Source organism: Chiloscyllium plagiosum, unplaced genomic scaffold (genome assembly GCF_037043375.1).
Source record: "Chiloscyllium plagiosum isolate Xiang-an unplaced genomic scaffold, Cpla_swu_hap1 HiC_scaffold_7, whole genome shotgun sequence".
In the NCBI taxonomy this organism is placed as follows: Eukaryota; Metazoa; Chordata; class Chondrichthyes; order Orectolobiformes; family Hemiscylliidae; genus Chiloscyllium; species Chiloscyllium plagiosum.
Window position 1 is genome coordinate 22142116 of NW_028270145.1, and position 25124 is coordinate 22167239.

Here is a 25124-nt window from a genome sequence, read left to right on the forward strand (position 1 = left end):
TAATGATCGAATGGTGGAGCAGACTCAATGGGCCAAATGGACTAATTTCTGCCTCTATGTCTTACGGTGTAATAATATTCCCAATGTGGTCTAACCACAGCTTCATAAAGACTCAGCAGCTCATCCCTGACTTTTGCAAATGTCTTCTGTACAATTATGGCTCCTGTCTTAAGGTTCTCAAACAGATTTACAGTGCTGCTAAATTTCTTAAATCCACTAATGTTGTGCTTGATGCAATTTAGGTTCCACGTAGTTGTTTCTCAAACAAATGAAATGGTCACTGGACTCAGAACATGAACTGTTTTTCTCTCCACAGATGCGGTCAGACCTGCTGATTTTCTCCAGCACTTTGTTTTTGTTTCCGATCTCCAGCATTTGCAATTCTTTGTTTTATATTAAGCTGGTTCTCAAACTTGCTACATGATAAAACATGACATAGGTTTTGATCTGAGATGCCATCAATCTACAATAGGAGACAGTATCTGCCAAAATGTTAGTTTCCCAACATGTTCCAGTTACATCAAATGTTTTGTCAAAATTCTGGGACTAAAATCTGAAGTAACACTCGTTAATTCCCAGCCATCAACGAGCCAAGAGCCTAATCTCAAAAGATTTATCAGGAGGAAATTCATATTTATCCACGATAGAAATTCAAATTTAGTAGATTGGATCAGTTAATGTGACATCATCTGACTTAAAAGGCTTCTGAGAACTTGCTGCAAACTAAAAGCTTGAGCACGAAACACTGTTTATTTTGTCTAATAACTGTGCTATACAGACTCAACAGTTTCTCTTTATAACCAACCATAATTAATATACAAAACTAGGTAAGCAATCTTAAAATGCACTGACACTCCAGAGATAACTAAGCTCGTGAAAAGGCTAGAAATGGCTGTGGATGCCAGAGATTCTTTGCATAGAAGGAATTCAGTAAATAGTTCAAACCTGAAGAACCTCCAATAGCAGGCCCATATTCTGTTTCCTCTAGAGACAGAGACAATGCTGAGGCAGTAGCAAAAACCCAAAGAGGAAAGAGTAGCTGGGTCCACTTTTCAGGGGTAGATTTGTTTCACTAAACACTTATCAGTCACTTATTCATGTGAAGTTAATTATGTCAGAATTGTTTCTGATCTAATTCACATTCCACAACAGCAGAGATCACATTACATACAGAATATTGGACAGCAGGGGTAGATTGTAGTTGACCAAAGTGCCTATTGACTACACTGAGCTGGTATCAAGATAGGCCTTACAAGAAACAACATCCTACAAATAATTCTGTTTATTCAAAAAATATCAACTAAGATCTATTTAAAGAATGCATACAGTTGTAAACAGTATTAACTTAGAGTTTACTGAGGAATTTCTGAACTACAGCAAACAGAACTCATGAAGAAGACTACAGCAACTCCTCCCAGGAAAAGCAAGGTTGGTTTTCCAGTAAAATGCAGATAATGCAGGATAGGTATTTAATTCAAATTGTGTGTGCAAAATCAATCCCAGTCTCATATAGCAGGCCTTACTCCTGGCATGATGGGGAAACCGACCCATGCATTTCCATTCTGACCATGAATAACAATATCACTATATGTGGTCATAAATAAGGGGATCAGGCAATGTCAAATAAAAATAGAAGCCCAAGCAGCTGAGAAATAAATTGAAACCCCAAATATTACAACTTTATGACCACAAGAATGCCTTGAATAAAGTAGAGCAACTTGGCTCAAACTTATTTCAAGCTATCAACTGAGACAATCAGCAATCCAGAATACTTCGGGAATTATCACAAATTCAGCCTCAAACATCAGCACAATATTTGAATGAATTTTACTCCATTCCTGTTAGAACTGATATTACAAACAATATGGACCACCACTAGTGAGACAAAAAGTTTACTTCCATGAATTTGCCTTGAACGTACCTCGTTGACTTTAAAGAGCTTTGGGATGCCCAAGGGTTGCAAAGTGTTATATCAATTTAAATTTTCCAAATCTTTTTGTACGACTTGCAATGGATTTCACTTATCAGATTTCACTTGGCATTCAAAATGTATAATTGTGTCCAATGGCAGACCCACATTCTGTTTCCTCTGGAGACAATGCTGAGACAGTAACAGAAGCCATGTTATTTGGTGGTACACAAAAGTACCACAGGGACAGAGAAACCTCACTGGCACTGTCAACACTGTTGAACTGCTGTATTAGTAACCTAGCGTTGTAAATGCAGTGCAAGTCAGTACAGCAGACAACAGATGGTTTTACTTGCATGTTCCAATGTTGTGAGAAGTGCTACATGAATGCAGTCTCTGTCTCTATCCTGTCTGCACTCAACCAAGGAATTAATTTGCTCCAGGTGGGACCATGCGACTTGTTGGCTAAGTAAACAGTGGCTTTACTTCTAAACTAAATGATCAGCTATGAAGCAGCTTGGAATACCCTGAGCAATAATATATAATTGCATACTATTCCATTCAGAAAGCATCTCAAACATGATACAATCGTACCAAATTTCATCACCATTCATGATGTAGAATGCTAATTTATATGGGATAAATATAGAGATGTGCTGAACACAAAGAAACAATATGATTACAGCAAAGGATTACAGCAAAGCCATTCAGCCTGTTGAGTCCATGCTAGCTTCCCTGCAACAGCACTTCAGATACTCCCTTACCTGCCTTTTCCCATACCCTTGCAAGTTCTCTCTTTCCAGTTACTTACCAATTTCCTTGAGAGCCGTGATTGAACTTGCCTCCACCACCCTCTCAGATAATGCAAATCACATCATAATCTGCAGTTGAGCAAAGACATTTCCCTTTCTGATACCTTTGATTCTCTGTTCTATACTTTAAAACAAAGGAGTTTTTGAAGTTGCATGCTATCCAGAGTTCAGGGAAGTATATACAGTTTTTGCACTAAACAACTATGGAAAACTCCATTTAGTGTCCAGGGCTCAAAAGTTGCAAATTCATCAGCAAAATTCCCTTTAAAACTTTTCAGCTTCAACATAACCTTCTCTGTATGATCTTGGCCGTCTGTAGATTCCAACCTGTTACTCCTCTCAACCACCACCATGACTAGATTCAAGCTAATCCATGGTAACAAAACACCAAAACCAAAAATGCAGGATTTTGTGGAACCCCACAAGTTATCAACAATATTGACCTTTGTTTCCACAACCAGAAAGCTTACAGCTAAAGACTAGAGACCTTTAAAACAGTTAACAAGACTAAATAGCAAGCAACGACAGAAATTAAAAAGAAAACGGCCTGATTCTAAGTCCATGCAAGCCTATTTATACCAATCTAATGAATTGTATGGAGTAAGCAACTCGGTCATTCACTGTAATTAAGTTCCCAAATTCAGCCTGTAACAATCCTATCATAATAGGATTACAGTTAAGTCGTTGGCCAGTCGGCGCAGCACAAGAGAGTTTTGGCCTATTAGTTATCATCGCTGCAACTCAGAATTAGACAGAATCAGCATGGGTTGCATCCCAGAAATTTTACATGAGGCCAAAGTGGACTGCAACTAAATGCAGATTACAAACCTAATCTTAGATTCAAGCTTTGCTTCAATCACAAAACCGAGGGCATCAGTGATTTTGCCTCATGCTTGTCTCTAACCCTCATTAGCTCTGTTATTTTACTATGTTTACATGTTGTCGACCTGTAAATAATTGACAAAAAATCTTATAAATTTGGAAAATCATGAGAGGAGCTTGCAAATATTTAACAGGTTATTTTAGTAGATTTAAATGTCAATTTCAAACAATACCTACTCCCCTCCTAGGGGCTGCAATCTTTTTGCAGGCTTTGAAACCATTCTGCAGTGAAATGGTGAGGCAAGGGGAGAGGCCAAAGAAAGAGGTATAGAAGTGAAAGTTGCCTATCATTCAGCATTATTGTAAAAGACAAAGGCAGGCAGGTATAGATGATAAAATTCTTCATCAACTCCAATGTACCAGCTCAGCCTTCAGTTGACTAAGGATTTTGTCGAGGTCTCTGTGCTCAATGGAACAGGAGCTAAGACAAAAACTAACTGCTGCTAGAGCATTATCAATTCATGAAAGACACACTCTAGTCTGCCTGAAATTTGCTTAACTTGGAATGTGTCAGTCTTAGCAAGTTTTGTAGCTCAGATTGAGGTTCTGGATGTAGGTTTGTTCACTGAGCTGGAAGGTTAATTTCCATGCGTTTCGTCACCCTACTAAGTAACATCTTCAGTGGGCCTCAGGCGAAGCACTGCTGATAAGTCCTGCTTTCTATTTATATATTTGGATTTCTTTGGGTTGGTGATGTCATTTCCTGTGGTGATGTCATTTCCTAGAACGAAGTCACTTCCTGTTCTTTTTGTCAGAGGGGTGGTAGAAGGGGTCTAACTCAATGTGTTTGTTAATAGAGTTCCGGTTGGAATGCCTTGCTTTTAGGAATTCTTGTGCGTATCTTTGTTTGGCTTGTCCTAGGATGGATGTGTTGTCCCAGTCGAAGTGGGGTCCTTCCTCATCCATATGTAAGGATACCAGTGAGAGAGGGTCATGTGTTTTTGTGGCTAGTTGGTATTCATGTATCCTGGTGGCTAGTTTTCTGCCTGTTTGACCAATGTAGTGTTTGTTACAGTCCTTGCACGGTATTTTGTAAATTACATTAGTTTTGCTTGTTGTCTGTATAGGGTCTTTCTGTAATGGGGAAAGCTAACTATCCAAGATCCTCCAGCCATTGTAGACAGAGGGACTGGTAACTGTGCAGAATCTGAAAAGAACGTGTATAGTAAACATCATGGTACTGGAGGTCCATTGAGGCACCTCAGAGTGAAATGTGCTCTATTGAGAATGGCTGAATTTTATTGCACTTCCATCGCGTCCAATATGAAATATTTCAGAATTCACTAATACAACCTCCATGAATAAAATATATTTTATAAAAATATCAAGGACCAGAATTTCAACACAAGACTGAGATCATGGTTTACCAGCATAAGTGATCCCTGTGATCCCCTGTTTCACAGTTGGATAACCTATTGCAGACTCCTCAAAGCACTGGAGAAGTACCACCAAATTGTGCTTTCACAAAATCCTCCAAATCCAATGGCAAGAAAAAGATAGTTCAACAATAGCATTCTCTCCCTAGCCAACATGGCCAGCAATGAGGCACTAATCATTCAAAACTGGCCTCACTGTAAAGAACATGTCATTTGTATAACTAACAATAAATTCCATAATCAATTATTCTTAACAATTATTCTCCCAGGAGGACAGGGCAAGTGCATTAAGAATGTCCTAAAAGAATCCCAGAAGAAATCAAACTTTCCTGTTGACCCTGGAGAGTCCCTGCCTTGTGACTGACCAAACTGCAGAAAGTTAATTCATGAAGGCACTGAACTTCAGAGGGAATGGGAGAAATGTGCAAACATGCAAACATCCCAACTGCCGACTCTCCAAACACCACCTGCCTTGCGTGTGGCAAAGTTTGCAGGTCATATGTTTGACTTCGCAGCCATTTCAGAACCCGCTGGACCAGAGTGAAACAAGCCATCCTCAGTCCCAAGAACAATGTAAAGAAAATCCTATTCTTTTAAAATAATGTACCATCCCCATTCCTTCATCAGAAGAAGTGGAGAGTATTAACTAATGAGATTTTGGTTATGTTAAGAAATTCAAGAAGTGAGCAGAGGGTCATGGAGATTCAACACAGTTGTTCAAAATTATGAGTAGTAACAATAGTGTAAAGATTTCAAGTAGATAGCAAAGAAAAACAAGGTTTGGTGGTGGTGGGGAGGGGAGATAAAAGTTCTAACTACAATTGAAGTTGTGATAAGAGCAATGCATTCCTTGAATGGATAATGAAAGCAGATTCAATAGTCACTTTCAAAAAGGAACTTGAAAAACTAACACCAAGTAGGAACAAATTACTGCAAATTCAGGAATCTGTATCAAAGACAACAAATGCTGGAGACCACAGTGGATCAGACAGCATCCAAAGAGAGAGAGAGCAATTAATGTTTCAAGTCTAGATGATTCTTCATCAGAGTTGAACTGAAGTGCAGAGGGGGCAGCATTAATGTTATAATTGGTGAGAGTGTGAGGGGCTAGTGGTGTAGGGTACTGTTGGAGAAAAGATGTTGATGTTTCAGATTAAATGATCGGAATGTGAGAATGGCAGAAAATGCTGTGTCTCCTGCCAGACTTTAAAAGGACAGTAACTGGGATGGGGGGAGGGGAAGACATGATAACAGGCTAAAAGAAAGGGAAGAAATGGTTCACAATTTAGGGGTGTTGAACTCCATATTAAGCCCAGCTTCTTTTCTCTAATGCAAATAGCATTCCTAAACCCCTCTCCTCTCTACCCTCTTCAGAAGCTCACAGACCTCTGTGACATGAAGATTGGGACAATCTACCTCTGTTGTCTTTCCCGTCACCAGACTACCTAGCCAAATCCTCCATGATGTTCACCTTCCTCCATCTAATCCTCTAATGCATACCTTTCTCTATTTGATCTCATTCCCTCTCCAAAACCATCACGTCCACGAGACCCACCTCCACAGCGTGCCGGTCACCCTGCTAAATGAAGGGCTTATGTCAGAAATGTCGACTCTCCTACTCCTCAGATGCTGCCTGACTTGCTGTGCTTTTCCAGCACCATACTTTTCGATGAAGGATGTTATTATACTGGAAAGGGTGCAGAAATGATTTACAAGGATGTTACTGAGACTCGAAGGTTTGAGTTATAGGGAGAGGCTGGAACTTTTGTCCCTGGAGAATAGGAGGCTAAGTGATGACCTTTTAGAGGTTTATAAATCATAGGGGCAGTATAAATAGGGTGAATAACCACGGTTTTTTCCTTAGGGTGGGGTAGTCTAAAACTAGAGGGCATAGGTTTAAGGTGAGAGAGGAAAGATTTAAAAGGGACCCGAGGAGCAACATTTTCCCACACAGAGGTTGGGGCATATCTAGAATAAGCTGCCAGAGGAAGTGGTAGAGACGGGTATAATTACGACATTTAAAAACCATTTGGACAGGTACATGGATAGGAAAGTTTTAGATGGATATGGGCCAAACGTAGGCAAATGGGACTAGTTCAGCTCAGGAAAACTAGTCGGCATGGACCAGTTGGGCAGAAGGGCCTGCAGCATGCTGTATGACTCCACGAACCTATTCGCACCCAATCTCTCCTCCCAGCTCACATTAGGTGGCACTGTAAGAGGATCTCTTTCAGGTGTTGTTTCCCTCTCCATTAAGTCTGCCATCACCCACTGCTCAAAACAAACTCCATTGCCAACCTCACTTTCATCTCCAAATTCCTTGAACATGTTGTCATCTCCCAAATCTCTCCAAGCAGGTGTCTCTCCCGGTTAATTACAACCCTTAGCAAATTATTTTCAAACTTATCAAACAGCTCTTATCAAAGTCACAATTTACATCAGTGTCACTGTGACAAAGGTGAACCTTTCCCTTTATTGTTCACTACAGCCTCTGACACAGTTAATCACACCATCCTCCTCCAACACTTTCTGACTGTCAACGCCCTGGATGGGACTGTTCCATTTTTATTTGCCTTATCATAACCATGATGTGGAGGAGCCAGTGCTGGACTGGGGTGTACAAATTTTTTTTTAAATCGCACAACACCAGGTTATAGACCAACAGGTTTATTTGGAAGCACTACCTTCATCAGGTAGCTGTGGAGCAGGATCATAAGACACAATTTATAGCAAAAAATTACAGTGTCATGCAACTGAAATGAGATATTGAACGAGAGAGGGAGAGGGAGCAAGAGAACAAGAAAGAGCATGAGACAGAAAGGGAGTGTGCAAGAGAGAGAGAGAGGATAGTGTAGTGGGGTCACCTGTAGTGTGACATGAACCCTTGGTCCCAGTGAACTTGGCCATCAGCCTCTGCTCGACCACTCTGCATTGTTGCATATTCCAAAGTCTGCCTTGGAGGACAGTCACCCAAAGATCCGAGGCAAAATGTCCTTGACCGCTGATGTGTTCCCTGACTGAGACGGAACACCTCTGTCTGGAGATTGTTGCGTGGTGTCCATTCATCCGTTGTCGTATTATCTGCTTGGTCTCACCAATGTACCATGCCTCGGGGCATCCTTGCCTGCAGCGTATGAGACAGACAACGTTGGCCAAGTCACATAAGTACCTGTTGCATTTTTGGTGGGTGGTGTCCCCATGTGTAGTGGTGGTATCCATGTCAATACTCTGACATGTCTTGCAGCGATTGCCATGACAGGGTTGTACAGTGTTGTGGTCGATGTTGTCCTGAAGGCTGGGCTGTTTGCTGCGAACAATGGTCTGTTTAAGATTTGGCGGGTTTTTTTAAAGGTGAGAAATGGAGGCGTAGGGAAGATCTTGGCGAGGTGCTCATCCTCATCAATAACTTGTTGCAGGCTGCGAAGAATATGGCACAGTTTCACCGCTCCAGGGAGATACTGGACAACGAAGGGCACCCTATCGGTTGCATTCCGTGTCTGTCTCCTGAGGAGGTCATTACAGTTTCTCGCTGTGGCAATGGCAATCGATGAGTTGAGCATCGTACCCTGATCTTAAGAGGGCATCCTTAAGCACCTTCAGGTGTCCATCACATTCCTCTTCATCTGAACAGATCCTGTATGTCCATAGGGTTTATCTGTAGGGGATGGCTGTTTAATAAGTTGAGGGTGGAAACTAGGGAAGTGCAGCATCATGAGGTTATCCATGGGCTTGTGGTAGAGTGAGGTACTGAGATGCCTGTCCTTGATGGAGATGCGTATGTCCAAGAATGAGACAGATATTAAAAAGAGTAGTCCGTGTTAAGTCTGATGGTGGGTGAAATTTGTTGATATTAATGTGTAATTATTTCAATGACTCCTCGCCATTGGTCCATGGGTCCAGAGGAAGAAAGTGTCATCAATATACAAGTGGAAGAAAATGTTGTCAATATATCTCAATATACACACACATACACCCTTCACATCCACACACACACCCTTCATACTCCATCTCTCACACACACACACACACACTTTACCAGCAAACACTCACAATCTCATGCGCGCGCGCACACACACACACACACACACAAGTCTATTGGGTGAATTTGCATTTGCATAATTATATTTGCAGATACATTCCATTTTGCTCAAAGAGTGCACAATTTGCAGGCAGTCAATCCATGTAATATTTTATAAATTCCTACTTTGGAAATAGAATCAGTCTGACTCAAGACTGGGAAACAGACAGATTCTAAACTCACAACTTTAATGCATTGTCTGAGCGGAGATGTCACTTTTTTGTCTTAATAAAGCCTTAAGTTATCTGGAAAATTTGACTTAAAGGAAGTCCTGGGATTTACATATTAATGAACCGAAACCTGCAACCCATTCTAAAAGATGAAAGACTGAACAGTAATGTAGGTTTGTTCAATATATCATTTCAGTTGCATGACACAGATAAATTCTGTGTCTTATAATCCTGCTCCACAGCTACCTGATGAAGAAGCAGTGCTCTGAAAGCTGGTGCTTTCAAATGAACCTGTTAGACTATAACCTGGTGTTGTGTGATTTTTAACTTAATCGTAACTAGAAAGTAGTTTTCATTAGCTTCCTTTTCAGCTCACATTATTTCGGACGTCCACCAGAGATCAATTATTAACTCCCTACTTCTCATCAGCAGACTCTGACCCTCAGCAACATCATCCAAAAGGCACAGCATTAGTTTGCATGTGTACAGTGAATACACACACCTTCACCCATGACACTTCTTTTAACTCCTCCACTGTTGCTAAATCAGAAGATTGCTTATCCAACAAGCAGATGATCAGAAATTTCCTCCAGCTGAAGGCATTATTTGTTTCCAGCTCAGGCTTCAAACTCTAATCCCTAACTACTGACACAATCTCCTTCCCCAGCAAAAATCAAAGATTACCAGGATAAACTGCACTCTCATAATCGGGATATAAAATAGAAAACATGATAACTACCAGTGATTGTTGTAAAAAAGCCCAACTGATACACTACTGTTCTTCAAGAAAGGAAATTGTCATCCTTACCAAGTCTAGGAGAAAGTGAGGACTGCAGATGCTGGAGATCAGAGTCGAAGAGTGTGGAGATGGAAAAGCACGGTCAGGCAGCATCCGAGGAGCAGGAAAATCAACGTTTTGGGCATAAGCCCTTCATCAGGAATCCTGATGAACAGCTTATGCCCGAATTGTCGATTCTCCTGCTTCTCAGACGCTGCCTGATCAGCTGTGCTTTTCTAGCACCACACTCTTCATCTTTACCAGGTCTGCCGACAAGTGACTTTAGGTCCACAGCGGACCAGCAGTCCACTCAGTTCAAGCAGAATTAGGGGTGGGCAACAAGACACTCATATCCCAACAAAGAATAAAAACAATTAAGTCTGTTTGCAATCCTAGCATCATATTCACCCCTGAGATAAGCTTCTGATTTCATTTTCATGCCATTACTAAGTCATTGTAATATCTCCTGACTTCATCTTGATTTAGCTTATCTGCTACAGTAACCCTTATTCATGCATTTGTTATCTCTAGACTTGACTATCTCAATGAACTCCTAGCTGGTCTCCCTCATTCTACCCTCCATAGATCTGATGTTTCCCAAAGTCTGCTGTCTAAGTCATACTACAACTCATTCCCCTATCATCCCTGTGGTTACTGACTTATATTAGCTCCAGGTCAAGCAATGCCTTGATGTGAAAATTCTCAACCAATTTGTAGAGGCCCTCCATGGCTTAATCTTTGTCTACATTCCGAAATTTTTCTCAACCCTCTAAGTCTGGGACCTTGTACATAACTGATCTTAATCATTCTAATACTAGAGGCCACACTTTAAATGCATGGGTCCCAAGTCTGGAATTCTTTCCTTAAATCTCTCAGCCTTTAAGACACTCTTTAAAGCCTTTCTCTTTGACCAAGTTTGAGATAATGTAACCTGACATTGCCTTATGTGGGCTCAGTGCTACAAGTTGTTTTATTACACTTTGGAATTTTTCTTATATTTATACAGCATCCTAATTTTATTGCAATAAAATTGGTGTGAAAATATAAGTTATTGTTCAAAAAAATGACATCTTCAGTACTCTGAGGAAGACTGGGGAAGTGGGACTAAGTGCATAGCTCTTTGAAAAAAACTAACATTGTGGTTCATGTGTGGAATGAGTGTCCACAGGAAGTGGTGGGTGTGGGTACAATTATAACATTTAAAAGACATTTGGATAAATGCATGCATAAGAAAGGTTTTAGAGGGATATGGGCCAAGTGCAGGCAGGTGGGATGAGTTTATTTTGGGATTATGGTCAGCATGGACGGATTGGATCAAAGGGTCTTTTTCTGTGCTGTATGACTCTATGACACAAACAAGTCTCCTTATGTGGTATAACAGTTGTGCTATTAGGCAGTAACAGAAGTAGTGGAGGTAAATGTTCAAATGAAAGTTAAACTTTCCAATTCTTCCATATCTGGAATCAATCCTTGATATTTACATGGGAGAGACATATTGAGCAGAAAGCATATTAAAACATGCCTGAGTAACACACGTAGCTTGCCATGTCCATGTTAAGCCAACATAAACAGTGACAACTAGTATTTCAGACAGAACCACCACACACCCCCCCCCATACCAAAAGCTGGGAGAGAAAAGGTCAGATATTTCAACTTTTCCTACATATTGTAGAAAATAACTGTCATTTACAGATACCAGTTGTTACCAATATTGAAAGTGTAGAAGACTATATAAAAAAAACAAGGTGGAAAAGACAAACAGCAGTAAATAAAGGTCAGAACTAAAAAGGCCAGTGCATACACTGAAGCAACTTGCTGTTCAGATGTTCCTTAAAATGATAATTACTAAAGAATGCCATGGAAACAGAAAATGTACAAATCAACAGAAATGACAAACACTGACATTGTCACCACAAAAACTGAACTGAGTTAAGCCTGAGTTTTCCTGAACTTGATTTGGTGGAAGTGTTTTGGAGCCACACAAGTACTTTTGAAGTGTTCTAATGTAAGATACTGCAACAATCAATTTGTGCACAGCACACTCGCACAGACAACAATGAAATAATGCCCAAAGAATCCATTTTAGTGAGATTGGATTGGGAATCACTATTGGCCAGACAGCATGACAAACTGGACCCAATCTTTAAAATCTCGTCTGCAGGACAACTTAGCACTCCCTCAGTACTATAAGAAACGGAGCAGAGCAGCTCTGTACTTTGAATTTTATATCACCTGACATTAACCAAGAGTAGAAATAAATTCTCTATTGACATGTCTCCTGCTGCAGATTTTTACAGCATATATCTGAATGACCGATCTTCAGGCTGGTTAACTGAATCAAATTGTACAGGACTTCTGCTGATAAATTCAGCTGTTCCTTTAGCGTGCTAATTCCAAAATAACTGATGCTGGCAGCAAAAAATTGATAAAAGGTTTTAACATCAGGAATGAATACACTACAAAGATACCTCAAATCTCTAATTGGGACACAAATATATAATGTATTCAACATTACTTCACCATGCTTGGAAATGAGGCTCTGAAATCAAACATTTGTTGGTATGACATTGTAATATCAGTAAAGCTCATTGGGAAATAGAAGTAAAAGTTGTCAGTCTGTTGAGTGTACTGGTTCAACTATCAACTAGTTCAACCATTTAAACTTCAAACAGCTTATGTACACTACTTCAAAATCCTGATAAGTACTTTGTGGTTAATTCTGAAGAAGGCTCAATGGATCTGAACTGTTAACTGTGCTTACTCTGCATAGATGTTGCCAGACCTGATGAGTTTCTCCAGTGATTTCTCGGTTTATTATGGTTAGTTAAATGCTTTTGTTATTGTGTAGGAGACATGGCAGCTAACTTGCATGCAGCAAGATGTCCCAACCAGCAATGAGAGAACAACCATGGGCGGCACGGTGGCTCAGTGGTTAGCACTGCTGCCTCACAGCGCCAGAGACCTGGGTTCAATTCCCGCCTCAGGCAACTGACTGTGTGGAGATTGCACATTCTCCCCGTGTCTGCGTGGGTTTCCTCCGGGTGCTCCGGTTTCCTCCCACAGTCCAAAGATGTGCAGGTCAGGTGAATTGGCCATGCTAAATCGTCCGTAGTGTTAGGTAAGGGGTAAATGTAGGGGTATGGGTGGTTTGCGCTTCGGCGGGGCAGTGTGGACTTGTTGGCCCGAAGGGCCTGTTTCCACACTGTAAAGTAATCTAATCTAATCTAATCTAATCTAAACCAGGCCTTCTTAGACAGATGATATTTGCTGAAGACAAATAAACACTGGAGAGAACTTCCTCTAGATACCCAAGTTGCATCATGACACATCTGTGAACTAATAACACTAAATTATAATCATGTAGAGGAGACTGTAGGCAGGTAGGAACCTTTAATTATTAGCATTCTAGGCACTAGATGAAGGTAGCAATAGTAGCAGCCTTATCCTAGTACCCTGGTATAGAAAATCTAAATCAATTTATCACCACAGCAACCACTTACTTAACATTGCATCCACAAAATTATAGTGAAGTGAAAGAAAAGCACCTCAGTTACTTAAAAAATCAGTCATCTTGACTAAGAGGCCTAGTTCTCTTGTTCTTTAATGAACAGCCTTCCAATAGGATTATCTTTCCTACTTATCCACTGAAGATTAAGAATTTTAAAAACAAACATTGATGCGTGAGATCATCTTGCACATGTACACATTGCAGTAATGACATACTAACATTAATTAGGCATACCAGTTAACATTTCAAGCGCATTATTACATGAACGGTCAACTCTCTCTTTCCTGAATACAAATGTTTCAGCAAGGGATCATTTCTCACACAAGCTAAAATAGTCCTTTCATAAGGACATAAATAGTAGATTATATGGCTCTTTGAGTTCAATAGAATCATGGCTGATCTTCTGCCTCTTTTCCATTTGCCTGCCTACTCCCGATGTCCTTCGATTCCCTGAAAGACCAAAAATACATCTACCTCAGCTTTGAATACATGCAACAATGGAGACTCGACAAAACCCTGGGGTACAGAATTCCAAAAATCTGCAATGCTGAATCAATAAATTTCCCTTCATCTTCTGAGCAATTTGCCCTTTATCTGTGCATCCAGGTTCGAGGTTCCTCAGCTATAGAAAACAAACAATTTCTTATTATGTACCCTGTTAAGCCCCTTCAAAATCTTTTACATTTCAAAATATCACCACTCATCCTTCTCAACTCTACAGATTTACTCAGTCTAATTAACTTGTCAAAAAACAACCTTCTCATCCCAGGAACCAATCTCATGTACCTTCACTATATTGCCTCCGATGCAAGTTAGACATGGAGGTTAAAACTGCACATTTTACCTCAATTGTGGTCTCACTAAAGCCCTAAGCTGTAGCAAGCTCTTTGGTTTTAAAAGTAAGCACTTATTCTTCAATCATCCTGCTGCTCCCCAATCTTTAAAAGTGACTCAACTGATTTTAGCGTGCATCTTTTTCAGCCATATCTATTATAGCTCCAATGTATCCACCCATTCAAGAAACTCTACATGATTTCCAACAGCTCATCAGCATCTTTAGCTGCAAACAATACCACCACAACCAGATCCTCTCTTCTTACAAGAGAGGTTCAATCCCGCAAGAGTACAGAAGGATCTTAACTCCTTTAACTCTGAGAACCAAACTGTACTATAAAATTCTTTCCTTCACAGAAACAATATCATTCCATTTGTTAGAATTCCATATTCATGAAGCTGCCAAACACTTAACGGAATATACCAAGTGAAAAATCGGCAGCTAAGTTAGGGTAATCTGGAATGTGCTATCGAAAAAAAGAGTGGTGACGGGCCTTCAAAAAGAAACTGGATGCACAACTGAAAAGGAGTAAGTGAGAGGGAGTGGGACAGTAGAGGGTAAGTGAGAGTGAGTGGGACAGTATTGGGTAAGTGACAGGGAGTGGGACAGTATTGGGTAAGTGAGAGGGAGTGGGACAAACTGAATGGTTCTTTAAAATAACCAGCATTATGAGCCAAATAGATTTCATCATATTTAAAATCACACAACACCAGGTTATAGTCCAACAGGTTTATTTGGAAACACTAACTTTCGGAGCGCTGCTCCTTCATCAGGTAGTTCATCAGAATGTGCTATCGACCTGGTGTTGTGTGATTTTTAGTTTTGTACACCCCAGTCCAACACCGGCATCTCCAATTCATTTATATTGTATAACACTACCTTTCCAAGTCTTGAAACTGCATAAATATTATGGAGCTGTACTCACATAGAATGTGAATCATTTCCCCAAATTCCTTTCTCATAATTGGTGCAGTCTCAACATATTCCATCTGAAACCAAAAGAGAAAATGCTGGAAAATATCAGCAGCTGGAAAATCAAAGCTTTGACAAAGGGTCAGTTAGACTCGAAATGTCAGCTCTTTTCTCTCCTTACAGATGCTGCCAGACCTGCTGAGATTTTCCAGCATTTTCTCTTTTGGTTTCAGATTCCAGCATCCGCAGTAATTTGCTTTTATCAAAATATTCCATATTTCATTACAAACGAGAATCCATGAACTTGTTAAAGTATGTGCACCACCTCCCCAGGAATATTCTAGTAATGATGCCTTCATCATCCTTGGTTTTCTTTTGTGCTGTTGAAACAGGACGTGCTTGTAGAAACTATCTGAACTGATCGTGAAACCAATTTCCAATAAGTTTAAAACACCCCACCTTAAAACCGACATTGTTATGCTGTCTCTACGCCTTATCAGTGTTTTCCCCCTCTGCCGCAAAAACTAGGATTCTCCTGGCACTTTCCCTACCCCACAAGTGACATGTCTTATGTCTTGTTCAGCCTTTTCTGCTCTTGAAGCCACAATGAAACTTAATCAGAATTTGTACACGTACTGTCAGCCAAGACCATCAAACACAATCAGAAGCAGCAATTATGTTCCCTCCCTGATACAGAATTGCTCATATCAATTATAACACCCACATTAGTTTCCTGCTCACCCCAGGCCAAACACCAGGGGTTGATCAATTCAGTTTACACAAAGTCATTGCACACTGGAGAAATCCGGCCTTAACAGCGATCACAAGAAAATAGAAGACAGCAGATTAGCAGATGTCAAACCACAACCTAGCGAAATGTTGAGCAAACTGACATCTCTGGAATCTCCAGAGGTTTTACTGATTTGAACCATACTTTTAACTACATTACTTTTAATCATGGGATCTAGCACATTCCCAACACATTTAATTCAATTTTGTGCCATTTAAAGTGATGTGAAGGAAGGGTGATGTGAGAAAAACAATTGTTAGACATGGAAAGCACTGCCCAGAAACATGATGGAGGCAGGTTCAACTGAGGCATTCAAAAGCACACCAGATTTTTTGTTTGGGTAGTCATGGTGTGCAGATACATGGGGAGAAGGCAAGAAATTGGCACTAGATAACAGAGCCAGCGCAGGAACAATAGACCACACGGCCTCCATCTATAATAATTCTCTTTTTGCCGTGCCCCTTTTTGCCAACATAATGTGTATGACAAGTGAGGATATAACCAACTATATGAATGTATTCAAAACTGCTCAATATCCTGATAATGCTGTATATAGTCTATTTATAGCATATAAAGTTACATCTATTCCTCTATCAGCCATTGGTGGGTGGAATCGCAAAATACTGCCACTTTCCCTGTTGCCCAAAAGCTTTACATTGGCATTCAGAAAATGGTCTGTGACAACAAGGGAAAATAATAATAAGGATGGAGGAAGTAATTGGTTGCAACATATAAAAATCAAATGCCAAGGCCAAAAAGTACTCTTTACAGATGTAAATTTTGCTCTAACATATACTGTTATAAGACAACACTGTTCTGGCATATTCAGATTTTCCTTCTGCTTGATTTAATCACAAGAAAGCGTACAAGCATTCAAATTCAATAGATCATCATGTTTATTCCACAACAGTCACAACTAGACTTTACAGATACTGCCATACCCTTATTACTTGTTAAGGTTTGCTGACATGGTTCAGGTTAAATTTCCAAGCAACCCCTTCCTGAAAACAAAGTATAACTTTGCTATTAACCACTAAATTATTAAAAGAATGTTTATATTTAGCAACGATGGTTTACACCGTGAAGACTAGCATCATTAAGGCAGCTCAGTTTCCAAAAAACAAGCAGCTTATCATTTTCACTCTTACAATCTATTCCCTCTTTTACAATGTTAAAGAAATACATGAGTTCCATTTTTTTCAAGTTTTATTCCAACTGTGCCATGCTCCTTAAATCATGCAGTTGTTTTTTCCATCAATCACACACATCTTTTGACTCCATCTTACAACACGGTTCCTCTGTTTCCTCTTAAAAGTATTCAGATCAGTACAATGACCTTCGTCCAGCCATTTATACCCATATGGATAGCAGAGGAACTATTGAATTCACAAAGTAACTGACACCAATAACAGCATGTGAGAACCATAAAGATTCAAATCAGCAAAGTAAGTTCCCTATAAAAAGCACCTGGTCTTTTAGGTTTAAGTAAAGATATTTATAATACAGTTCAGAGCAGAATTGCAACTTTAAAAATTTGAAAATCTTCCTAAATGATTTTCAGAAAACACCGAACCACTTTTTTTTAAATTTCAATATAACAAAACCAATCTATTAGTCCTGTTTTCTAAGTTCTAATCATCGCATGATGTTCAAACAATAAGTCACAAGCTATCGATCCAGCTTTTCTCAAAGCAAAGTAACTATGAGCACATTTAAATACTTTTATATATACCTTCATGACTTTTAGTTTTGGGGTAAGACCAGGGTTTCAGCCTTTGAAAGGTTCACGTGAGTAACACCTCCAAAACCACAACCTCCACTGTCCATCAGAGCAGAAGCAGCATTGGAAAACTACCACTTCTGTCCCTCACCATTCTGATTTGGGCATACATGGCCATTCCTTCAGGGTCACTGGACCAAATTCCACAACCTAGCAGTACTTAGGACACCTTCTCCACACGGACTACAGGGGTTCAAGGAGTCAGCTCACCACTACCCTCCTGAGACCCGCTCAGGATGGATAATAAATGACAGCAACGTCAAACTTTAACAAATTTATTTTTAAAAGCCATTGTATCTACATTAACAACACCTCAAAACAACTTCAAAAATATGCTTAAAGACAAAACATTAACTCATTTGAAAAACAGCCCTTTCAATTAACTACATTTGCAAAGTCGGCTTTAATGGTAAATGATATAAAAATGCAACAAGCTGGCAATTCATTTCACTGTCACCGCTGTGGAGTTAACAACACATCACTGTCCACTGACATACTTGGCAGGGAACACATTTTGTTCTTTACCTCTACTCAATTAATTCTATCTTCCATATTACCATCAATCTTCTGTGCTCTTAGAATAATATTTCTATCTTGAAGACACACAGGTGTTCAGGGCAAATCAGCATCTGTAAAGCACCTGGCCATTATCTAGTAGTTGCTTGCAGGATCTTACTGTGCACTGATTGACAGCTGGGATTTGGACATCACAACAGGGCATCCTGAGGCCACTGAAAGCAGTTTACAAATCCAAATCTTTGGTTCTTCTGTTCTCAAACCACTGATGTCAGTGAAACTTTGCTCTGGTATCTTCCTTTCATCTTGAAAAGGGGCTGCATGTTCTCCGATCAACACTATTCCCAATGAATTCAGGGGCAAAGCAAATCCAAATGGATGTCTGACCTTTGCTGACAGATAAAGCATGTTAGCAAGTCAATATAACAGTAAAATCTCAATGTAACTCCTTCAAACAAAGTTGCGGCTCAAGTAATTACAACAAAATCAGAAATGGAATAGTAACTGGAATCAAAATATATCCACCCAAGACTATGCTGCAGTCTAATAAGAAAACATACTTGCCACTACTTTGGGCCCTCTTGTGACCCAGAGGTAGTATGCCTACCCCTGGACTGAGAGGCATGAGTTCATGGGTGTCACATGATCCAGAGGTACATAATAAAATCTCTGAACAGGTTGATTAGAAAAATAGATTTAAATTATTTTTTAAATCATTTGATAGATGGTTCAATTATGGGAAGAAAAACAGCTAAACCCAATCTTACCTTACTCCATGTATACACACATCCATTCCAACAAGTGTTCATAAAAGCACAGAATGGTTACATACCCAGAATGAGGCAATTCAGCCTGTGCTGCCAGTTACTACACCATGAGCACAAGCGGAAAAAAAAAGGAAGTTTAGCTAAGGACGCAACCCCTGGTTTGGGCCGAGGCACAATGTCCTTCACTATTAATGGTTAAATTAGCATTGGGGGTACACATGTGTAGTTTCAATACAATTAACAGTAAACTACTCTCCGCTATTTGACTGCAAACTTCATGAAGTTTAACAAGGTAACAGGCAAAAAATTATTAGTGCAGAGTGGAAGGAAAATAAATTCCCTTGCAATTATGCAACATTATGCTATTTAGATCACACTCCTGCACTCACAAAAAGACAAAATGATAGATCAAAATGTATTTGCTATAATTGCTGCAACTTTACTGACAGATCTGTTTCATTACTTTCACACAAGAATGGCACAGAATACAGAAAGCAGAAATAGCAGGAGCCAGAATAATCAAAGCTTTCTTGCTGCAAGACATTTTAAGCAACATAAATGAAGTGGCATAATTTTAAAGGCTGTGCAGGATCAGAGAGGCCTCAGGATGTCTGCATTCAATGTTGGCAGGACATGTTGAGAATGAATTTTGCTAAACCTTCAGGAAATGGTTCCACTTGTTGCCATCATAACTACAAGGGGAGCACTCACAGCCATCCGGTTACAGGGCCTGAGACATTGCTGCCAGCAACGGCACTACAATGTACCTGCATCTAAGGATAGCAACAACAGAATTAGTGATTTTTTTTCCAATGTTTTAAATAATGCAAATCCTGGGCTCATAATTTCTTCACTGCCCACTTCTAACCCCTAATTGCCTCTGTCCAGTTCATCGCCATATTGCATCATTGTTCACCACCTGAGAGTGAAGGGAACAAGGTGGTGAGTGGGATGAAGGTCTGAGAAATCAACAATAGCTGCTTTGGCTGACAAGACACTCTGAGGTATTGGAAGTGGTCAATTTTCTTTGAGGCTTCCCTGTGGACCTTGATGATCAGGGGTTCATTCCATAATGCCTGGCGAGGTTGGTGGAGGACCTCCGTCTTGCAGATGTTCAGGGTAAGACAGATGCTCTCATATGTCTCCAAAGATCTGGATTTCATCCTGAGTTTGCATATACAAGCATCATCAGAGCACTGCAGCTAGATGACACTGGTTAGGGGAACTTTGGTTTTGGCTGGAAGATGGTGGCGGTTGAATAACTTCTTACCGGTTATGTAGTTTAGCTCCTCTCCAGCGGGGAGTTTGTCAGTGGTGAGGTGAAGCATTGTAGCAAGGTAGATCAAGAACAGTGCTGGAGTGATGACATAGCCCTGCTTGACACTGGTCCGAATGGGGAATGGATCAGTGGTGGAGCCACTTGTCATTACCATGACTTCCATGTTGTCATGGAGCAGGAAAAGGATGGTTACAAACTTCATGGTGCAACCAAAAGCAGAGGACCCTCCATAATGTCCCAATTGTCAAAGTCCTCCAGTGTGCTAGCGCAGCCTTTGACTACCTGTGGAAAAGGTGCTTTAGAACAAGAATTTCAGATCTAACACCAAGATTGTGGCTTCGATAGCTGTGGTGGTCCCCACCCTCCTGTATGGCTCTGAGACGTGGACTGCCTACAGCAGACACCTCAAGGAACTGGAGCAGTCCCGTCAATGCTGCCTGTGCAATATCCTGCAAACCCACTGGGAAGAAAGAAGCACCAACAGCGCCCTCGATCAATATCCCCAGCATCAAGGCACTGACCACCCTTGATAGGTATGATGGGCTGTGCACGTCGTCCGCATGACCGACACCTAAGCAGGTGTTCTAATCCCAGCTTCGAAACAGCAGGTGAGCCTCAGGTGGACTGAGGAAGTGATTCAGTGATACTGTCGAAGTGTGGTATTCCCACCAGCACCTGGAAATCACTGGCCCAAGACCATCCAAAGTGGAGGAAGGGCATCCAGGAAGGCGTCGATCACCTCGAGATTTGCCGTTGGGAACAAGTGGAAGCCAAGCGGAAACAGCAAAAGGAGCACACCGCCACACCAAAAACCCAATCACCCTTCCCCACGACCACCTTCTGCTCCAAGTGTAACAGAGCCTGTGGCAGCCCCATTGGTCTGTACATCGACCTACAGACTCACCCTGAGTGTGGAAAAGAGTCATTCTCTACTGCGAGGACTACCGATGATGATGAGTGAGGGATCAGGAGCAGGACAACAACGGAGGTAACAAGCAGGGTGTGAACTGATGCTGGGTGAAACAGGATGTTTGGGTTAAGTGAAACAGGAGAACTGGGCACCCAGCACACTGAGCAGAGCTATGTGTGGAGCGAGGGTGGCAATAGCTCTTTGTACAATAGTAGCACCATGCATGTGCATGTGTCGGTATTGGCACAGGCATGAAGTTCTAGGCACACATCAATTATGTCAATGACTCCAACTTCCTCTGCCAGTTAACTAGTAAGAGATACTCTATTAGGAAATATCGCTGAAGTCTCTACCAGAACATTCGGGTCAATTCTGGGCACTGCACCTCACACAAGGCCGAAGAGAGACTGCAGAGGGTACGTATCAAACTTGTACCTGGGAAGAGGAACTTCATTTACATTATGCATACAGTGACTAAAGCTGAAAATGTTAAGCAGAGATATGATACAGGTGTTCAAATTTTTAAAGAGGGTGGAGAGCATAAGGAAGGAAAAATGTGTTGAATTATAGAATGGGGACTAAATGGTCACCTCTGTGAATTCGTAAAATATACACATAATGCATGCCTTTCAGCACAAAAAAATTATAATTAATGTAATCATTGAACACTTGGCATACACATACTGTGCATACAAATAATACTTCATATAGGATAGTCAAAATAGTGCATATAGCACAGATAGCGATATAGACAAGCACAAAAAACCTAGTTACAGGGAACTTCAGTTGACAGGATGCAAGCTCTTATACTTTGACCACTTTCAGTAGCAAGGTCTGGTTCCAACACTGCAACATTTCCCATTCTGGGTTGGGTTATCATCTGGGTACACAAAACCCTGATCCCACAGCTACACAGAAACCATGACCCGGGTGTGATAATCCCATGTGCTCCAATACAGACACTTCACCCTATGGTTATACAGTCCCCATGGCCTCAGCACAATAACTGCAGCCCCACAAGGGTCCAGCATTCTCCCAACACCCAAGAGGTTGCAGTACCCCACTGCTCCCCATCTTTGTACAGTGACCCCACCCCTAGGGGAGTAGTGACTGCACTCAAAGGTATGCAGCAACCCCCTCCGCTGGGTACGCAATGCCCCAACAGCCCTTCCCCAAGGTATATACAAAACGCCCTGTCCTCCCCCAGGGGTATACATAGAATGCCCCATCATCCCCAGGGGCTTGACACAGAGTGTCTTCCCTTCCCCCCCCCTAGGGGCTAGACACAGAGTGCCCACCCTCCTTCCCAAGGGGTACATACCAAGTTCCCTCTACTCCTCAGGGGGTATATACCCAAGTGCCCTCCCTTCTCACCTAGGGGCATATACAGAATGCCCCTCCACCCCGAGGTCAGTATATACAGTGTGCCACCCTTCACCCCCAGGGGTTATATACAGTGTGCCCCCATCCCCAGGGGGGTATATACAGACTGCCCCCTCCACCCCCCTGGTTGTATATAATGAGTGCCCCCATTAACCCCCGGGGGGTATATACAGAGTGTCCTTCTCCACCCCCAGGATGTTATATACAGTGTCCCTCTCCACCCCCAGGGGGTTATATACAGAGTGTCCCCCTTCACCCCCCAGGGGGGTACATACAGTGTCCCCCTTCACCCCCCAGAGGGTATATACAGAGTGTCCCCCTTCACCCCCGGGGGTATATACAGAGTGTCCGCCTTCACCCCCAGGGGTTATATACAGAGTGCCCCCCTTCATCCCCAGGGGGATATATACAGAGTGTCCCCTTCACCCCCAGGGGGTATATACAGAGTGTCCCCCTTCATCCCCGGGGTGTATATACAGAGTGCCCCCCTTCACCCTCAGGGGGGTATATACAAAGTGCCCCCTTCACCCCCAGGAGGTTATATACAGAGTGTCCCCATTCACCCCAGGCAGGTATATATAGTGTGCCCCCCTTCACCCCAGGGGGTATATACAGAGTGCCCCCCCTTCACCACCAGGGGGTATATACAGAGTGCCCCCGTCATCCCCAGGGGGGTATATACAGTGCCCCCTTCACCCCCCCATGGGTATATAAAGAGTGTCCCCCTTCACCCCCCAGGGGGGTATATACAGAGATCCCCCTTCACCCCCAGGGGGGGTATATACAGAGATCACCCTTCACCCCCAGGGGGTATATACAGAGTGCCCCCCCTTCACCACCAGGGGGTATATACAGAGTGCCCCCTTCACCCCCAGGGGGGTATATACAGAGTGCCCCCTTCACCCCCCCGTGGGTATATAAAGAGTGTCCCCCTTCACCCCCCAGGGGGCTATATACAGAGATCCCCCTTCACCCCCAGGGGGGTATATACAGAGTGTACCCCTTCACCCCCAGGGGGGTATATACAGAGTGCATCCCCCTTCACCCCCAGGGGGGTATATACAGAGTGCGTCCCCCTTCACCCCCAGGGGGGTATATACAGAGTGCCCCCCCCGTCACCCCCCGGAGGGGTATATACAGAGTGTGTCCCCTTCACCCGCAGGGGGGTATATACAGAGTGCCCCCCTTTCACCCCCAGTGGGTATATACAGAGTGTCCCCCTTCACCGCCGGGGGGTATATACAGTGTCCCCCTTCACCCCCAGGGGGGTATTTACAGAGTGCCCCTCTTCACCCCCAGGGGGTATATACAGAGTGTCCCCCTTCACCCCCAGGGGGGTATTTACAGAGTGTCCCCCTTCACCCCCAGGGGGGTATTTACAGTGTCCCCCTTCACCCCCAGGGGGGTATATACAGAGTGTCCCCCTTCACCCCCGGGGGGTATTTACAGAGTGTCCCCCTTCACCCCCAGGGGGGTATATACAGAGTGTCCCCCTTCACCCCCGGGGGGTATTTACAGAGTGTCCCCCTTCACCCCCAGGGGGGTATATACAGAGTGTCCCCCTTCACCCCCAGGGGGGTATTTACAGAGTGCCCCCCCCACTCCCAAGGGGGTATTTACAGAGTGCCCCCCCCTCACCCCCGGGGTATATACAGACTGCCCCCAGGTACACACACACACTCAGGGACAGACTTTCCCCTCACCTTGGTACAGTACAGCATCCACAGCTCGTACAGCCGCTCGGCGGTCGCCATCCCTCCGGGAGCGGGGGCTGTTCGGGCTCGGCCTCTTCACTCAGCTCCCGACACCGGGCACCGCAAGTGCAGCGGCTCGCTCCATGGGCCTGACGGGCGCCCAGCGCGGCGGGTTCCGGTTCGCCTTGGCGATCTCCCCCCCTCGACCCTCTGTCCGCTTCTCACTCCCTGACCCTCCCTGCTTCTCCTCGCTCCGAGAGCCTGACCCTGACCGCCACCGCGACCGCTCCACTCGGGGCCGGACCTCCGACTGAACTGCGCACGCGCGGCCTCCTCCAACCAGCTGCTCCTTTCTCAGAGCGACACACAGGTGCCGCCAGCCACGTGACAGCGGAGACAGGCGATTGGGCAAAACCGAGAGGGACGGGGGAGACAGGTGAACTCAGGGTGAGGGGAGGGACAGGGGGAGACAGGTGAGCTCAGGGTGAGGGGAGGGACGGGGGAGACAGGTGAGCTCAGGGTGAGGGGAGGGACAGGGGAGACAGGTGAGCTCAGGGTGAGGGGAGGGACAGGGGAGACAGGTGAGCTCAGGGTGAGGGGAGGGACAGGGGAGACAGGTGAGCTCAGGGTGAGGGGAGGGACAGGGGAGACAGGTGAGCTCAGGGCGAGTGGGAGGGACGGGGGAGTCAGGTGAGCTCAGGGTGAGGGGAGGGACGGGGGAGACAGGTGAGGTCAGGGCGAGTGG

The 25124-nt window shown here is 43.0% G+C and overlaps 1 protein-coding gene across 4 annotated transcripts in view; it reads right to left on the reverse strand.

The window, feature by feature from the left end:
* Nucleotides 1–24597, reverse strand: part of nbeal1 (neurobeachin-like 1) — a 234448-nt gene extending 209851 nt beyond the window's left edge. For 2 of the 4 annotated variants that reach the window (XM_087988827.1, XM_087988825.1), the window contains exon 1: nucleotides 24389–24597. In XM_087988827.1, coding sequence (XP_087844953.1) covers nucleotides 24389–24439 — 51 coding nt within the window. In that variant the 5' untranslated portion in view covers nucleotides 24440–24597. The remainder of the gene's footprint in view (nucleotides 1–24388) is intronic. The other 2 variants (XM_087988828.1, XM_087988826.1) reach the window with 1 other exon arrangement.
* Nucleotides 24598–25124: the final 527 nt, after the last annotated feature.